This window comes from Colobus angolensis, unplaced genomic scaffold (genome assembly GCF_000951035.1).
Source record: "Colobus angolensis palliatus isolate OR3802 unplaced genomic scaffold, Cang.pa_1.0 Scaffold194, whole genome shotgun sequence".
NCBI lineage: Eukaryota > Metazoa > Chordata > Mammalia > Primates > Cercopithecidae > Colobus > Colobus angolensis.
The window spans coordinates 2,584,375-2,602,645 of NW_012115088.1; the positions used below are offsets into that span (position 1 = coordinate 2,584,375).

The 18,271-nt window shown below is 35.7% G+C and overlaps 1 protein-coding gene across 2 annotated transcripts in view; it reads left to right on the forward strand.

The window, feature by feature from the left end:
• PREX2 (phosphatidylinositol-3,4,5-trisphosphate-dependent Rac exchange factor 2) overlaps positions 1-18,271 on the forward strand; it is a 289,450-nt gene that overhangs the window by 59,978 nt on the left and 211,201 nt on the right. For both annotated transcript variants that reach the window (XM_011940917.1, XM_011940918.1), the window contains exons 2-5: positions 6,287-6,358; positions 8,023-8,145; positions 10,488-10,592; positions 15,652-15,753. In XM_011940917.1, the coding sequence (XP_011796307.1) occupies positions 6,287-6,358; positions 8,023-8,145; positions 10,488-10,592; positions 15,652-15,753 (402 nt within the window). The remainder of the gene's footprint in view (positions 1-6,286; positions 6,359-8,022; positions 8,146-10,487; positions 10,593-15,651; positions 15,754-18,271) is intronic.

Genomic DNA, 18,271 nt, shown 5'->3' on the forward strand with positions numbered 1-18,271 from the left:
GAGGTTTCACCATGGTCTCGATCTCCTGACCTCCTGATCTGCCCAAAAGTGCTGGGATTACAGGCCTGAGCCATAGCGCCAGGCCTGAATCAATGTTTTAACCACATAGTGCTGTGTTAAAATCTACCTGTACTGCTTTCAACCTCTGCTTTAGACCAACTCATTGCTTTAGGCCAATGGAAGCAAAATATCCTGTTAAAATAATAATTTTATAGGCTGAGGAGTGAGATGAGTTTGTGGGTGTCAAGACTGCAGAAACAAACTGGAAGTTAAACGCAACAACAAAATTAAACATTTAAGAAATTAACAAAAAACGCACTTAAGAAAAGATGGCATTTATTATAGTATTTCACTACAGCCATCTCACTAACTTTCACCTTTGATTTTAGTAATTTTATGCATAACTGTAATTCTATCAATAATGGTCCTGATTTCTGTTTCATCTTCTGTTCAGTTTTACTATTGACTGTCCTGTCACCCAAGTATTAAATATCTTCACAACTCTGTGCCTTGTATGTAATGTATCAATCATATGCTGACAAATGATGAATTGTTTCCCCTGAAAATTCCTGAATAATGCAGTTCTTTCATATTTATTTTTTGTTATATTGAGGTCAAATAGAATACACTATAACAATATGGTAGTTATCTTCACATCTTGGTCAAGTTCCAGCCAAGGGAGGTTTTTATTTTTATTTTTTAATTTGGATGGTATAATGAAAAATTATCTTCACCTAAGCTCTGAGATGATAATGATGTTCATTTTGAATTAATAATTGGTCTGAAAAAGAGTAAAACATCTTTTGGTGGGAAATTGAGCAGATACTAGACTCTCAATAACTGACACAAAAAATCCTTTTGTCTCTGAATCACAAGGAAACAGCAACAATCAAGAGGCTTTCACTGGCGATTCAGACATGCTGTTTGGGAATCACTGCAATCTCTTTAGGCGTTTATTTGAGTAATCCAGGTGTGGGATATTTTAACGATTTGTAGAGTGATAAATGCCCACGAGGCTGAGTCTTAGATACTAGTGGACTACTAACAAATGATTTATTATTCTGTAAGGTTTTGGAGTTTTGTGTGGATTAAACGTTGTCATGGAAGTTTAGGCACAAACCACGATCTGTTTCAAAGATGGAAAGATGCTGCTCATATTCTGTAGGAACAAAGTAACATCATTTTATAATTATCGTTCACTGTATCCGAGTGGGAAAGAGATTACTAGACATCCTGTGAGCACAGGACAGTCCTTCACTACAAAGGTTTAATTTAAATAAAGGTTTAATCTAGCTCCAAATGTCAATAATATCAAGACTGATAAACCACATCACATGGTGATAGAAGAGGAAAAGATTATGTGCTATCCTATATTCCAAGTTGCTAATGAATATTTGGGAAGTTAATACACTAGGGAAATTAATGCAATTCAGTCTGGTGGTCTTCATAAATGAAAACCATTTGAGTTAAGAACAAAAGTCGTCAGTCTTTCCAGAAGTTTATTGAGCAGTTACCAAGTGCCAGATGTTGCTGTAGGTGCTGGGGATATCCCAGGGGACAAAGTAGATAGGCTCTGTGTTCATGAAGCTCCCGTCCAAATGTGGGAGACGGACAGTAAACAAATATATAAAATGATCCTGTCCTTGTGCCTTTTGCCTTCCCCATCTCCACACTGTCTCCAATGGACTAGGGCTGGTCATTTATTCTCTCTCTATATGCTTTCCCTGAGTTACATCTTTGTGCCAGTGACAATCAGGGCTTTTTACTGTAAGCCCTGATCCCTGCCTTAGAACTTCACGTTGGAATGGCTAACCCCCTACTCATGATCTCCACACTGGTGCCCAATAGAAATCTGAGACCCAACAGGTCCAGAGCAAACTCAATTCTCCCACCCCAAAACCTTCTTCACTTTCAGTCTTCTCCATTCCAATGATGCCAGTACCAACCAGATGTTCATGCAAACCCAAATGACAAACTTCTTTCATTTATTAGGACCAGACAAAGCCCTTATCTTCCAGAGAACTGTGATGTGATAATACTGTTTTAAGTTAAAGGGTAAAAGGAAAATATTTACCCTTACTGTTTTTTTCTCATTTATTTTCATGAAATTAGTACAGTCTTTTTTCCTGCAACAGTGGGGTCCCTCTTAAATTTTTCCTATTTCACCTTTATATATACAATTTATTTATCTGTATTCATATTAAATAGCCAAATCTTTAAGGTGATGGGTGCTGCTAAATAGTCTACATTCAGGATTTTGAATGTAGAATATTTGTTGGAGTAATAAGATTTAGTGCTGTATGATACGAAAATCAGATTGGCATTGGGTATCTAGAATTAAAAGTATAAATTGTTAACATCTGCAGGACTTTTGAGAGTGATCTGTGTGTGCCTGGACTGATGAAAAGAGTGGAAAGGGCAAAAATATGTTGAAAGAGATCATTTTGTATGTTGAAATCATAAAATAGGAAAATGCATTCTGAGAATGAAGCCCATGGTGAGCTTTGCTTTACTTTTCAACTAGCAACAGCACAAATGGGCAGACACGGATAAAAGAGATTGCTGTCATCTTCCTATTTCATCTTAATGAGTTTCTTCCTTTTGATTCTTGATAGCAAATTTGTGACATTTTTAGCTTTATTAAACTTTAATTGGTGGATAATGTTTATCATATGCATTTACCAAAAATACAAGATAATATGGAGCAAGTTAAAGAGAAAATAAAGAGTACTCTGGGAAAAAGCCCATGACTAGAGTGAAATCTAGGAATATTTTTTGTGGAGCCATTGTTAGAGGAATGCTGGTGAACGGAGCACATGCTCACGCACGTGCAAGCTGAAAGGTCCTCGGAGGGGCATCTACGAGAGCCTCACTTCCTCTGAACGCAATTTAGCCTGTCTTTGACTCATCTGTATTGTGTCTGCATCTCCCTACCCTTCAGAGATTATTGCAACCAGTTAAATGCAGCCTTGACTGTGATTTTCATGGGTGGGAGGCGTGTCCTCTTCAGGGTACCAGCATCCCAAGTTGTTGGGTGAGAGTATGTTGTATAGAAACAACCACTGTTTGACATTGAGTTGAAAGTCAAAGTGAAACAAGTAAACCCGATATTCCTATAAGACTCATTTATTTCTCAAAGTCTGCTTTTTTTTTTTTTTTTGTCTTTGAAAGACTAAACATAAAGAAATGTTCATCAGAAGATGATCTCTGGACCAACTACATCAGAGTCACCTAGAGGTCCTGCTCAAAATGCAGATTTCTGGGTCCTAAATTAATCTGCTGAGTTAGACCTCTGGGGATAGGAATTTGCATTTGGAAGAAACTCTCCAAGTCTTAAACACAAGAAAAAATTTGAAACCCACTAGCATAAAAAGCTATTTTCCACAGCTTGATTTCAAATATATGTGTGTCAAGATGAATATTGTCTGATTCTGATAAAGTTTTGGACAAGTGGGAATGAATGCAGAGATAAAACAATGTATAGAATCCTTCATGTTTTTTTGTGACTAGGCTACTAATGCTTCCTTGATTGATACAAGAAGGATTAAATGTGCCAATTAACAGAGTCTGAAAGGACACTATAGATACTGGTTGTTAAAGGGTGATTTTGAAATGACCTATTTATTCCTAGCTTTAGGAAGGAAGATTTAAACCTCTTATAAAAAATGTCAAACAGTTTTCATGATTTTGCGTTCTCAGCAAACATCTAAAATCTGCCTTCACTGTTGTATAAAATGAGGACCTTGGGAAAAAGAAATGCTAGGTCAGAAATGCTAACAAGTTCCAGATTTCCTTTCATATACAGTTAAACAAAAAGTTCCATATTGTCACGGAGGATAAGAAGATAAAAAACCAGATAAAGACATGGTTTACTTTCTTAGTTTGTATCTTCCCTTCTAACTCATATTTTGATTCATTGTTACTGCTTCCTCACTTTAATGTATCCATTTCAGAATGTGACTGAGTTCAGTTTACGAAGAAAAGGTTTATAAATGTAGAGGTGAAGTTTAAGCTTTGTTTGCACGAGAGGTTACCTGTTTACTATGTGGTCAATACAAAATGTAAACTATGTAAAGTAGGCAAATAAACCACCATGTTATTTTAAGAGTAAATGGAATGATATAAAGAACACTTTTGCAATGAGTATGTGGAAAATATTCAAGAAAAACAAAACTAAAGCAAAAAGTTAAACATAATAATACTAATAACCTGAGCACTTAAAGTTAGAAAATTCTAATTTTTTCACCAATTATCATTAATTTTAGATAAGAGGTCAAAAATTATATCACTTGTTCCCAATAGACAAATTGGAGTGACATCCAATACATATTCATTTTATTTATTTCAGCTGATGTTGAAGAAATGAGTCTGTTCCTTCTGGTCTGACATGGTAGTTACAGAATCTGAAACATGTACTGGTTGAATCAGGAATAAATGTGGTTCTGAAGTTCATGCTAGGAGTGAGATCTTGTGGCTCATTTGGTTTATTTTAAATAGACTTGTTCCTCTTTTGATGTAAGTTGTAACATGCTTATAGCTAAAGACTACAAAAATTAGAAAGTGTACAAAGGTCAATTTCCTATTACCTAACGTGAACTATCCATTGCATTTTGGGAAATGCCACCTGCTGTTTTCTCAATATTATCATATACCGATATTATCCATTTGTATATCTGTATATATTCTTATGCATCTGCATATATGTATGTATGTAGCAAATATGCCACTTAATAATTTCTTTAACAGACAACATTTTATAGACATCTGTCATATACACATGTACGTGTATGTATAGTTTTCATCACATTCCATTTATGATTGCACTTTTGCTATAGTAGTCTATAATTTGGATATATCATGATATGTTTAATGACTCTTTTATTGATAGTCATTTAGATTGTTTCCAGTTTTTCCACTTTGATAATAAATACAATGAATCCCCTTGTTCAAATATTTTTTGTAGAACAAAGTCCTAGGTAGTATTGCTGGGTCAAGAAAATGCCCATTTTTTTTAATTTTTATCTTTTTTGAAAGGATCTTACTCTGTCACCTAGGCTGGAGTACAGTGGTGAGTGTGATCATGGCTCCCTGCAGCCTCAAACTCCTGGGCTCAAGTGATCCTCCCATCTCAGCCTCTTAAGTAACTAGGACTACAGGTGTGTGCCACCACACCTAGCAAACTTTAACAATCTTTGTAAAGACAAGGTCTTGCTGTGTTGCCGAGGCTGACCTCAAACTCCTGGCCTTAAGGGATCCTGCCTAGGACTCCCAAAGTACTAGGATTATAGATGTGAGCCACCATACTGGCTGGAAATACCCATTTAAAATTTTGAGATATATTGTCAAGTTGCCCTCTGAAATGTTGTACCATTTTATACTCTTCTTAGCCATGTCCTGAGGGTGATAATAGATGGTATCTTGAGGACATAAACCAAATTTGCTAGATGGAAATTCTTTTCTCCTTTTTCTCCCCTAAACTTTCTTTTTCGAGGCTCAATATAATGAAATTATTCTACTCTTTTTTTTCTTTGTGAAAATAATAGTCTATTTAGCCATTGGTCAAAACTTGATAACCACTGAGAAGAGTCTAAATCTTTGAATTACTAAAGGGCTTATTTGCCTACCATAGAGGTATGGAGAGCCTGGACCTGAACCCAGAAATTTAAATTCTGGCTTCTTAAAAAGCTGGGGGTGGGCAATAGAGGGGAAAGGAAATTCTTTCATTCCTTCTTGAAGTGTCTTCCTGGGAAACAGTGGCAGGGATGTCTATCTATCTATCTATCTATCTATCTATCTATCTATCTATCTATCTATCTATCTATCTATCATCTGTTTTATCAATCAGTCACTCAACCTACCTACCTATCTTCTATCTATTTATCTCTAATTTCAAAGAGGATCACTTCAGAATCTCTGGCCCTTTTGTTGTTTTATTAGAAATGGCATTTTCCATTAAATTTTGGTCTTCTTGTGCTTTGCAAGTCTTAGAAGTTTAGGAAACATCTGACTCTAAATGCTTACTTCACAACTTCGAGATCCTGATGGATAAATTTAATTTACATATACTTGATGATTTCTGGCCCTATCCCAACATTGTAAAGGAAGTGTAATTCCCAGATAGGAGCAGCAATGCACAAGGGTTTCTGTGTTACAACAAAACAATTATACTCAATAAATTGAGTTTTACACTTTGGTTTGTTGTAAAAAAATTAGTTTAATTCTGCTCAACACCCAGTCATTTTATTAACCTAATGTTAACTTCATAATGTCTTCTTGTTTCATGCAGGCATTCTTACACCGAATGAACCAGTGTGCAGCATCAAAAGTTGACAAAAATGTGACAGAAGAAACAGTGAAGGTGAGGAGGTACAATTGGCCCTCAACCTGAGCATGAGTTTCCTATAGATAAATTTTACTGGTGCCATAGTACTTCATGGTACTTCACAGCCCTTCAGTTGATTGCCAGTTCCACTACAAGTTACTGTGCCCGTCAGTTGTATTGGTAATAATTTTAAAAAGGAGAAATAGGGCTTAGGAAAAGAGATGGGAGATTAAGAGGATGACAGAAGAGTCATAGAGTTTTTTTTTGTTGTTGTTGTTGTTGTTTTTTACCAAGGCCTTGGGAACATCTGAACAGAGGAAGAAAAATAAATTGGAGGTGGCCGGGTGTGGTGGCTTATGCCTGTAATCCCAGCACTTTAGGAGGCCAAGGTGGGAGGATCACACAAGGTCAGGAGTTCAAAACCAGCCTGACCAACATGGAGAAACCCTGTCTCTACTAAATACAAAATTAGCCAGCCATGGTGGTGCATGTCTGTAATCCTAGCTACTCTGGAGGCTGAGGCAGGAGAATCGCTTGAACCCAGGAGGCGGAGGTGGTGATGAGCTGAGATTGAGCCATTGCATTCCAGCCTGGGCAACAGGAGCGAGACTCTGTCTCTAAATAAATAAATAGGAGGCTAAGAACCTCAATGTCTTTGAGAAGGAGGGAGCTGAGCCATATAAGAGGATTGCTAGAGGTGGCTCAGGAAGGCAGGGTGTGAGCAGACATGACTTCCAGTCTCTGTGATCACTAAAGAACAAAAGATTTCAATGGTTCACGCCACATAATATCCTTAATTCAGAAACAGATGTATAATCGTTTCTTTCAAACTGTAAGGAAGGAAAATTGTGAACAGTTTTGAAAAAAAAAAAAGATGGTGAATGAAAATTAATTGTATTATAATGATTATTCATTTAAATTTTATGTACTATTCCTGATATTTATGATGCTAACTTATTGTTTTATTTTGCTGGAAATACAGAACATTCTAAGGATTTTTAAAGATTCCTCTAACTCTATTTCCCCATGAGTAAAATACCTAACTTTTAAATTTTCCTCCCAGGAGAATATTTTAGTTAGCTTGCTTTTGATTGTAAGCTAAAGAAACCTCTTACTCAAATTGAATTGAAGACACTTTTGCTCACACATCAGGGACTCCAGACAGAGGAGAAGGTTTAGCACCTGTGACCCAGAGAGGCCAGCAAGGTCGCTACATCCTCTCTAGCTAATCACTGCCACCCAGGTTATCAGCTTTGTGCTCAAGCTGGCTCTTCCTGTGGCTGCAGAATGACTCTGCAAGCTGTCCCAGGTTTTACTTCTACATGTGGCACCTTCCAGAGGGTAAAGAGGACTGTCCATTCTGGTGTGACCTTCTTAGGAGTGTAGATGCCCTTCCCAGAAAGGCCTGCTGGTAACTCTGCTGGTTTCCATGCAGCCCAGCCTTGAGAAGGGAGTGGGATACCTGGCTTGGATTGGGCAACCGAGGCCTTGCCCTGGTTCCTTAGTAACCACAGGCTCGTGGTTCCCAGAGTATGTCAGCGGCGTGGAGGAGACGTCCAGACAAAATTGAGGCTCTGCTGGCAAGGTGGGAGGAAGGCATGGATGTGCAGTTTTCGGGCTGGAGAGAGAATACTATGCTATCATAGACTTAAAATAATTGCTTCACTACTGAGCTTACTTACACATTTGTTTGTTTACAGATGTTATTCTCAAACATTGAAGACATCCTTGCAGTACATAAAGAATTCTTAAAAGTCGTAGAAGAATGCTTACATCCCGAACCTAATGCTCAACAAGAAGTGGGAACCTGCTTTCTTCACTTTGTAGGATAAATTTCTGTTTATTTTTAAAGTTCTTTTCCTCTAGATTTTAAGATTTAGCTCTTGGCATAGTGGTATGCGTGCATTCAGTATTAGAAGTAAAATCTGACAGCAAAAGTTTGGGGTCTTTTAAGGCCAATGAAATCTTCCACTTAGAGCCAGAAAAGGGGAGAGTGCCTCACATCATCCATTTTACTGAAGAATAAACAGCCTTTTCTTTTCCCCGACAAGTTAGTTCTTTGCATCCTCTGTAGCTTTGAATTCTAATGAATATTCAGGCTGTTCATAATGAATGAATTTTTATGTTTCTCTCAAACATAGAGCATTTTTCTTTTGAGGCAGAAAATCCTCACTCCTATAATGGCACGATGAGCCTTTTATTAGTCAGAATGTTCCCTTGTTAATCAACTTGTGACAAACCTGGAGTTGAATAAACCCAGTAGCAGGAATTTTCCCCAAGGATGGTTTCTCAGAAGATTGTACTGAGCAGTGCAGATGCAATAACCAGCCAGCATTCAGTTGTTTCAAATTACACATCCTGTGCCTATATGATCATTTTCATCTCTTTATATATGATGCCTGAAATTATTTATGCAATTAATTTGCAAAATAAAAAGACACCTGTGTGGTGAAAATTGTTTTCAGAACTAAAGGGCATTCACACCAAAAAAAAAAAAAAAAGAGAGAGTGTTGATATTTATACCATTGCGTTGATGCTAATTTTGAGAATACCAGTATAAATCCATGTATTTATCAAAATGCTAGACAATTAATGTTTTGTTTAAAAATGTGTAAGAGTATTTAGTCATAGAAATCAAATTTTGTGTGTTTTTAATTTTCCATCTAGTCTTTTAGAAAGGTTTTGATAGTAGTTTCAAAATCTGTCTTTATGTAGTGAGCAAGCTCTATGTTCTTTTTATAATCAGAAAATATGTCATAAAAATAATTATATTAAAAGGAGAGGCTCATGGGGTATAGGAAGATCAAGCTGTGTTTTTCTTGGGCACAGCTGGAAGCCACGGGTGTTTGTGTCCACTCACTTAAGCCTGCTTTATTTCACGAAAGAATCAAAAGAATCAGAATCTTCTGCAAGCTGGAGTAGTTGCTATCTCAGTCCAGGGCTGTGCCTGGGAATCTTGCACTCTGACATCCATTTCCTTAGTAACACTTTATGAATCTGTCATCCCTGAATTTAGCTAAACTATTTCTGAAGTTTATTTTATTTTTCTGGCTCGTATCATTTCTTGAGATAAGTGATTCAATACATTTTCTGCTGGTTAGAGTAAGTAGCATTTAATGTTTCTAAATGCGTGCCTCTAAAATTTCAGTGGGCACACTTTTGTTCTAATATTTGATCAATACATTTTTTGTGTCTTTCTTTTATTGGTACTCTTTTCATGATAAGGCACTTTGAGAAAATCTTACAAATAGAAGGGAGCTTAGAGATCATGATGGTACAAACCCTCTTGTTTTAAAAGAATATCTCCTATTTATCTATGAAGGCTGTTTATTTTGTTCCTACTTTAGTGACAGCTCTGTTAGAAAATCTCTATGATGATCCAAAATCTGCCTGTCACTGCCCTTGCAACATCCACCTAAAGGTCCTAGTTTTATATCTGGAGCTACATGGGACTGTCAGTCCTTTACAACATAACGCTGTTTGAAAGTATTCATGATTTCCTGACTTTTCTATACCTACAAATATGACTCTCTGAAATAACCTCTCAGATGTAGTGTCTTCAGGGTCTGTCATTCTCTTAGTTGCTTGTTGCTAGATATTCTTCAGGTTGTTAGTGTCTCTCTTAAGCACAACTGTCTAGACTGGTGTATATGAACCACAGGGTCCTGTGTTTCTCTATTTCTGTATGATCTGGCATTTGCTTTTGCCTTCACCTAAATTACTTTCTTCCCTCTCCCCGCCTAGGAATCATGGATTTATATACCTGGACCTTGCTCAGATTGTTTGACCTTCCTTCTGCATACATTCCTTATTCAGTTTTCATAAATAACAGCAAGAATATGTATGTAATTTCTTCCTCTTTTTAAGCTGTAACTGAATCCTCATGACAAAGCTCAGCCCTCTCTTTTCTGTGCTTTGCCACCCTTTGGTTCATTTGTCTACCTGAATTCCTCATGACAGAATATAACTGATATATATCTATCTCCCTTTTTAGGCTATTCTTCATGGGCCAGGGAAAATAAATAAAATTTATATATAGCTGTATACATGCAGTATAGCTCTTAAAACGTAGTAAGCACTCTGAAGCTTCTTTATGCATATCATATGGGTTAAAATTGCAGAATGCTGAATCAAATGACTAACTTATTTTTACATGAATTCACAGAAAGACAAGTTTCGTATCTATGATGAATATTGTAGTAACCATGAGAAGGCACAAAAATTACTTCTTGAACTCAACAAAATAAGAACAATCCGGACATTTCTTTTGGTAAGTGTATATTTATGTGTTACTGTATGTTGATATGTGTTGTTAGGTCCAGTGAGAACCAAGGAATAGCATCAATATGGTGTAAAAATCTGTGGGATACCTCTGTTAGCATCCCCAGGTGAGGAAGCAAGAGTCCTTTGATAAAAATAAAAGTGAGAGCTGGAATCGGCTTGTGTTTGGGGAAGTACCACTAATGCCCCCTCGTGGTTGATAATGAATTATCTGTGAGACCCCACAGGTTCCTAGTGAGAGGAGCTTCTGCCAGAGTTCATCACTGCTTTATAGCCCCAGTTCTGTAGGGCGTCCTTTACTTCTGCTGAGAGAGCTGTAAGCAGGGTAGTAACAGGAAGGAAGCAAATCGTGGATATGGTAGAAAATAAGTGTAAAATTTAACCTTTCTCCTACATACATTTCTTATTTTGTTTTCATAAAAACAACAAAAATACGTGTTTAATTTCTTTAGCTTAGCACAAATAAATGCGTATTTTGACTGTCATGGGCAAACTAATTGCTAGTGAAGAGCAGATTATAATTGTGCTATTCAGTGATATTGAGCAGAATGTGGAGTTGTACAGCCATCCCCCAAATTCAGTTTTAGATCATTGTTGTCACCTCAGAAAGACCTCCATGTCCCTTTCCAGCCTATCTCTGTTCCCACCATTAGCACCAGGCACACACTAATTTGTTTTTATCCCTATAGATTGCCTTTTCTGGAGATTTTATATAAGTGGAATCATACAATGCAATCTTTTGTGCCTGACTTCTTTCACTTAATAAAATGTTTTCAAAGTTCATTCTTGCTATAGAATGTATCCATTTTCATTCATTTTAATTGCAAAATACTGTTCTATTGTGTGGATATGCTGTATTTTGTTTATCTGTTTGCCAGTTAATGAAAATTGGGTCTGGATCCAGTTTGGGCTCCTATAAATAATGCTGTTATGAGCATTTATGTTCAAGTATTTGAATGGACATAATGTTTTTATTCTTTTGGGTGACATTAAAAGTGGAATTGATGCCTGTATTGTATAATAAGCTCATGTTTAACTAATTAAGAAACTGCCAAACTATTTGTCATTGTGGCTGTGCCGTATTTACTGGCAATGCATAAGGATTCCAGTTTCTCTATATCTTTGCCAACACTTGGCATTTTCAGTTTTTCTGATTATAGCCATGCTAGTGGGTGTGTAGTGCTATCTCATGGTGGTTTAAATTTGTATTTTGCCAGTGACTAATTACATTAAGCATGCTTTCATGTGCTTATTAACTCTTCATGTCTTGTTTAGTGAAATGTTTATTCAAATCTTTTACCCATTTAAAAATTGGGATGTTTATTTTATATTGAGCTATAAATGTTTCAGAGCTAAGTCCTATGTCAGATATATAATATGCAAATATTTCCTCCCAGTGTTGTCTGTTCACTTTTAAAATATCATCTTTTTAAAATCAGAAGTTTTAAATTTTGATGAAGTCTAATTTATTACATTTTTTTTCTGACCATGCTTTTGTTGTCATATGTGAGAAATCTGTATTCAGGTCTTGTACTTACTTCTTTTCCCTTTGTTTTTCCCCTTTTGATGCTATTGTGATTGAAATTATCTTAATGTCATTTTAAAATTGTTCATTGCCAATATATAGAAATTTAATTGGCTTTTGTTTATTGATCTTGTGTCCTGCAATCTAAATTTATGTATTTGTTAAGTAGTTCTTTTGTAGCTTGTTTAGGGTATTTTGCATATAGGATCAATTATCTGATAATAAAGATGATTTTACTCCTTCCTTTCCATTGTGGATGAATTAGTTTTTTTTCTTGCCTTATTGCACTGGCTGGAACCTTCAGTACAGTGTTGAATAAAAGTGGTAAGAGCGGGTACCCCTGCCATATTTCTAATCTCAGTAGGAAAACATTTAGTCCTTCTGCATTAAGTATGATGTTTGCTATCGATTTTTTTGGTAGATGTTCTTTCTTATGTTGGATAACTTTTATTATATTTCTAGTTCATATTATATGATGTGAATAATAATATTCATATATATTGACAATGCTATGAATTATATGCATTGACAATGCTATGAATTCCTATTCATATTATTCATATTGTTTAATGATCTGATTATTGAGAATGAGATATTGAAATCTCCATGTATAATTAAATTATCTATTTTACCCTTTAACTCTGTCCATTTTTGTTTGCTGTATTTTGGGACTCTGTTAGATATGCACACATTCATAATTGTTATATTCATATTTCTATCTATCATCGTGAGGTCTTCTTTGTCCCTGTGGTATTTCTTCTGTTAAAGTCTATTTTTCCTAATAATATTATAGCTGTGATAGCCCTCTTACTATCTTTATATGTTATATCGTTTTCTGTTATTTTACTTACAAGCCATTTAGGATCTTTAAAATGTCTCTGGCAGATGGCATATTGTTGAGTCTGCTTTTTATCCAGTCTGACAGTCTCTGGGGTCCTCAGTTTGTTTGTTTTTAATGTAATTATCAATATGATGGTATTTGCATGTACCATTTTATTATTTTTTCCTAGGTGTCTTTTTTGTTTGTTTCTTTGTTCCTCTTTTACCACCTACTTTTGTGTCAATCAAGCATTTTTTGTGTACCATTTTGATTCCTCTCAATTTTTAAACTGTATTATTAGGAGTTTTTTTGGTGATTGCTCTAGGAACTACAATATGCATCTTAACATATCAAATCCATGTTAGGTCAATACTGACCTAATTCCAGTTAAATATAGGGGAAATTTGACTATAATATTTCCTGAGTAGAAATGGAAAATGTTCCATTTCATCTGTCCTCTATTGTGCTATTATTGCCATATATATTACATTATATGTTATAAACTTCACAATACAGTGTTACAATTATTGCTTTCTATATTTTTCTGCAGTCTTTTATATTTATGTAAATATTTACCATCTCCAGTGCTCTTATTTCTTCCTATGTATTTGACTCTGATATTAGACTTTCAGCCCTTAGTACTTCTTGTAAGTCATTTCTACTAGCAATGACTTTGCTCAGTCTTTTTTTTTTTGTTTAAATCTGTGAATGTCTTTATTTTGCCCTCATTTCTGAAGGATAATTTTATTTGGACATAGAACTTTTTGACTGATAGATTTTTTTCTCAGTCAGCGCTTTGAATATGTCATTCTACTACCTTATGGCTGCCATTGTTTCTGATGAGAAGGCATCTGCTATAATTGTATTGTTGTTATACTTTATATGATGGGACATTTTTCTCTTTTTGGCTGCTCTCTAGATTTTCTCTTTGTGTTTTTCTTTCAGTGTTCAATGATATATTTAGGTGTGGGGATGGTTGTACATTTCTTATTTATAGTTGAGTGTTTTAAATCTATAGATTAATTTTTCATCAAATCTAGGAAGTTTTTAGCCATTATTTTAGAAATATTTATATGACCCTTTGTTTTCTTCTTTAGCGACTCCAAGTTACACACATGTTGGTAAGCTTAATGTTTCCTCTTGGTTCCTGATGCACTTTTCATTTTTCTACAGTCTCCTGGGCTCAAGCGATCCTCTTACCTCAGCCTCCCAAAGTGCTGAGATTATAGTCGTGAGCCACTGTACCTGGTCAGGAAACATATTCTTTATGTATGTATAAGGAACTAGCTCTCCTAAGCCAGTCTAAAGTGGTAGCCAACCTGTGGGATTATGAATTGAGTTCACAGTCTATACAGTACTAATACACAAGGCAATAAAAGTGGGCTAGACAGCCCTGAGTGATTTTAGGGCACTTCAGTCCAGAGGTAGGTGAGGGGACGGCTGCTGTAATTTACAGGGATGCTAACATACTGGAACGGAAACATCACTGGAAATATAACGAGATGTAGATAGTTGTATTTCATAGGATTCCTCTGGGGGAAAATACCAAATATAGTTTGAAAGAATATTTTGATAACCCGATTGCAGTAGGGAGTGAAACCCCCAAAGAGGATGCTTGTGTAAGAGCATGGGTTTGCTGCTATGTCATCTGTGGGGTCTGGGTGAAGTTACATTGGTAGTGCTGATTTTGCTGACTTGGACACACAAATTGAGGCTGATATTCAGTTGCTCAGGATAGCAGAAAATTGTTCTGCTACTATCGGTCTTCCTTTTGCATCCTTTCCTGATCAACACTCAGCCTCTCCTCTCAAGGAAACTGAAACAGTATTTTGAAAATTGTAGTATGAAAGTTGCTAACGTAGCTTGATATTTGAGGGGCTCTCTTCTCCCTCTGTTAGATATTTGTTAAATAATTTGTCTGTTGTAGGCACTGCAGAAAGAAGGTTTGGACAAGTTTCAAGTCTGTTTCATTGCATGTTGCTTATGAAGGTGAAGGCTTTATTTTTCAGAGTCAGTTTTCTCTTGACCCCCACTTTATCATCAATGAAAGCTGCTTCAGTTTCACCCCACTCTGATTCCTGATTTTGAGATTTCTTCTTTCACCTTGCCTCTGCGGAGATCCTGTCTGACCTCCTTCTCTGACACTGGCTGCCCAGCATCTTTGGTGTAGTGTGATAGCAAAAAATGACTCAGAGATCATTTGCTTAAAACCTGCCCTATATACGGAGAGGAAAACTAGAATTCTGAAATCAGCCCAAGTTGTATCACTTGTCAGTTGCAGAGCCTGAGTTAGAACCTAACTGTCTTGATACTTGCCCTTCTACAACATAATATACCTTTCTTTATAAGCAAAATCAATCTATCTATTTGTGTGTCAATCATCTGTTTATCCACCACTTATCCATCCATTCATCCATCCATTCATTCATCTCTCTCTCTCTTTCTCCACCTCTTTTTCCTCAGACTTCATACTCAGGGGAATATAAGTTCATTAATTTTTAAGATACAGATTCACAACACAGTTCTGTAACTAGTATTTCTCTTTGTCTCTCTGTGAGTGTTTGTGACTGAATATGCTTTTCTTAGAGAAAGAAAGTATATAAAGACATATGCTTTCACTAGTTTTCAGCATTTTATGGTAGAAAAACATTTTGATGCCTGAGATTTTAAAAATGTAATTAATTATGATTATTTTCACCCCAGAACTGCATGCTGCTTGGAGGACGGAAGAACACAGATGTTCCCTTGGAAGGATATTTAGTAACACCAATACAAAGAATATGCAAGTACCCTCTCATTTTGAAGGTATTTTATGTGCTACCTCGTTGTAGCCATTTTCTTGTACCTACATATTTTGCTGATGATCTTTTTAAAAAATTATTTTAAAGAGTCTGATATTCTAAAGGAAGGGCAGACCATGAGTATTGGAAAAAAGTGGTCATTTTGTCACAAATTTATATATAGTGTAGGAAACAGATTTTCAGTGGAAAAGCCACTGAAAGAGCTTTTGGTGCTCTTTGTATAAAACATACTTAAGTTTCATTTAGAGGAAATGCATTAACTTCAAGATAGATCCCATTAAGTTCATTATGACTAGTTTATATAGCATTTTGCAGGGCCTTTTATTTTAAATAAATCCACTGCTGGTATATTTTTGATTTCCTTAAACTTTGATGACTTTGTGATGCTAATGAAATTATGGTCAAAATTATATAATTGCATAGCCAGAATTTAAAATTATTATTAAAGGGAATAGTGTGGGTCGCATGAGACAATAAATGATAGAATGTGGAATGAGATTGCTAAGAAAACATTGCCTCTAGATGTAAAACATCCCACTAATGGTTGTAGATTTGCTGCCTCAGTATAGTAACCACAATTTTTATTATGAAAAATATACTGTGAGGTGCCAACTACTTACTGCCCTTACTGCAACGGACCTATGAATAGGTCAAGACAGCAATTTTTGAAACTACATTTTTTGGAACCATAACATCAGGATAGGCAGCCTGGGATAGTGGTTAAGTACATGAACTCTGAGTTTAAATACCAAGTATTGTGCTTACTGGACAAGTAATCGAACCTCTTAATGCCTTGGTTTTTCATTTATGAAATAGAGTGGTGATGATGATGATGATAATGATGATGATGAAATTATAGCATAGACCTGTGGGAATGTGTGTATGTATGTATGCATGTGTATTCTGAATACATATATATATATATATGCATATATATAGGATTATATAATAATGATTAACTATTTTATAAAATCAATTAGCATAGTATGTACGTTATAAGTATTAGCCATTTTTGTTCATATCTATTTGATTCTGATTTATTTTAATATATAAATTACTACTTGGCATCTAAACTTCAAAAAATACTCAGAAATACTAGAGACATATTAACTAGTATTTTTATTGATTTGCTTTTTAAGAAATAAATGTTGAATTTGAACTAAAAATGTAGTTTAATACAACTCTTGTCAATTCCATAAATCGGGTATCTGTGTAAATTTTATTTGAAAATGTTTGTTCCTTATTAAAGAAATAAAAGTCTAGCATTGCTTGCTTAAGCCACAAAAAGCCTCAGAGAGGCTGACACAGGAGTCCCCAGCTCTGCAGAGGGAGTATTGTTGCAAATGCGTCTCCTTTCTTTCTGAGAATCCCTACAGACCTCTGACTTGACTCAGTTTGCCTGTGTACTCATAACTGCAGTTATTCCTGACCCTGATTTTGGAATCCCAAGGGATTTGTTTAAGAAGGGATAGGGAGATTAAAAGGTTACATCCTGACAAAGTAGTTATTCTAAATTACTCATTTCTGAATAGGGATGAACTCAGGTATTTGAACTGACCTCTCAGAAGAAAGCATCGTGGATGCGTCCTTTCTTAGCCAGAAGGTCAGTTCAGAGCCCCTTCAAGCAGTGGATTGTTGACCTCCTTTCCCTTTTCTGGTAGATTATCTCCACAAAGAAACATGAAAAACTGTGAACTCATGTAATAGATACGTTGGCGTTGATATTTGTCTCTGTTGTACCATCAGCTGAAAAATTCTGCTGGGGTTTTCTTTGATTTAGGGTGTTTCATTTATTTGGAAAAAAATATTCTATGGATTAGGCTGTAATGTTAGGAAAAGATACATTGATGTTATTTGCGGAGCTTGAAATTATTGAGTTGGTCAATCAACATTGGGTTCTTAGCAAGTAATGGCTAACAGATTGTAGTGATGGTTTTCTCTCACTGTTTCACATTATGCAAATTCATATTCAACTCCTTAGATGATTGGACCCCAAATTATGGCCTGTAGACTGACTTGACCACTTGACGTAATTTACAGGTGCCTCTACTCTTTAGAGTTTCTGAAGAAGCCTGCATGTCTCATTTATGGATTTGTGATCCAGCACAACTTTTAAACCTTGTCTTGGGAGTGATATAATATGTATTCCTCTGGTGTTAGCTCTGCAGAACAAGGTGTGAACATAACGAATTTAGGGTCCAAGTTTATGGCAGAATTTTCAACAATAACAGAACTCAAAAGAATATAACAACTGCATATTTTCACACTGTTTGTTGAGAATTTAGAAAATTCTTTTCAAGACTTGCCTCAGGATTTCTGTAATTGTGTTAGTTATGTGATGATGGCAACTGTAGTAAGGAAACACATGACTAATTAAAAAGCAATGTGGTCCCAACTGTCTAGACAGTGGGTGAAGATGTTTAATTTTGTGCTTTTAAACATCTAACAATGGCTTTCAATATGTTTAAGAGATTAAAGATTATTCTAGTTTTGATGAGTGGGAAAAATATAAATAAAAAGAC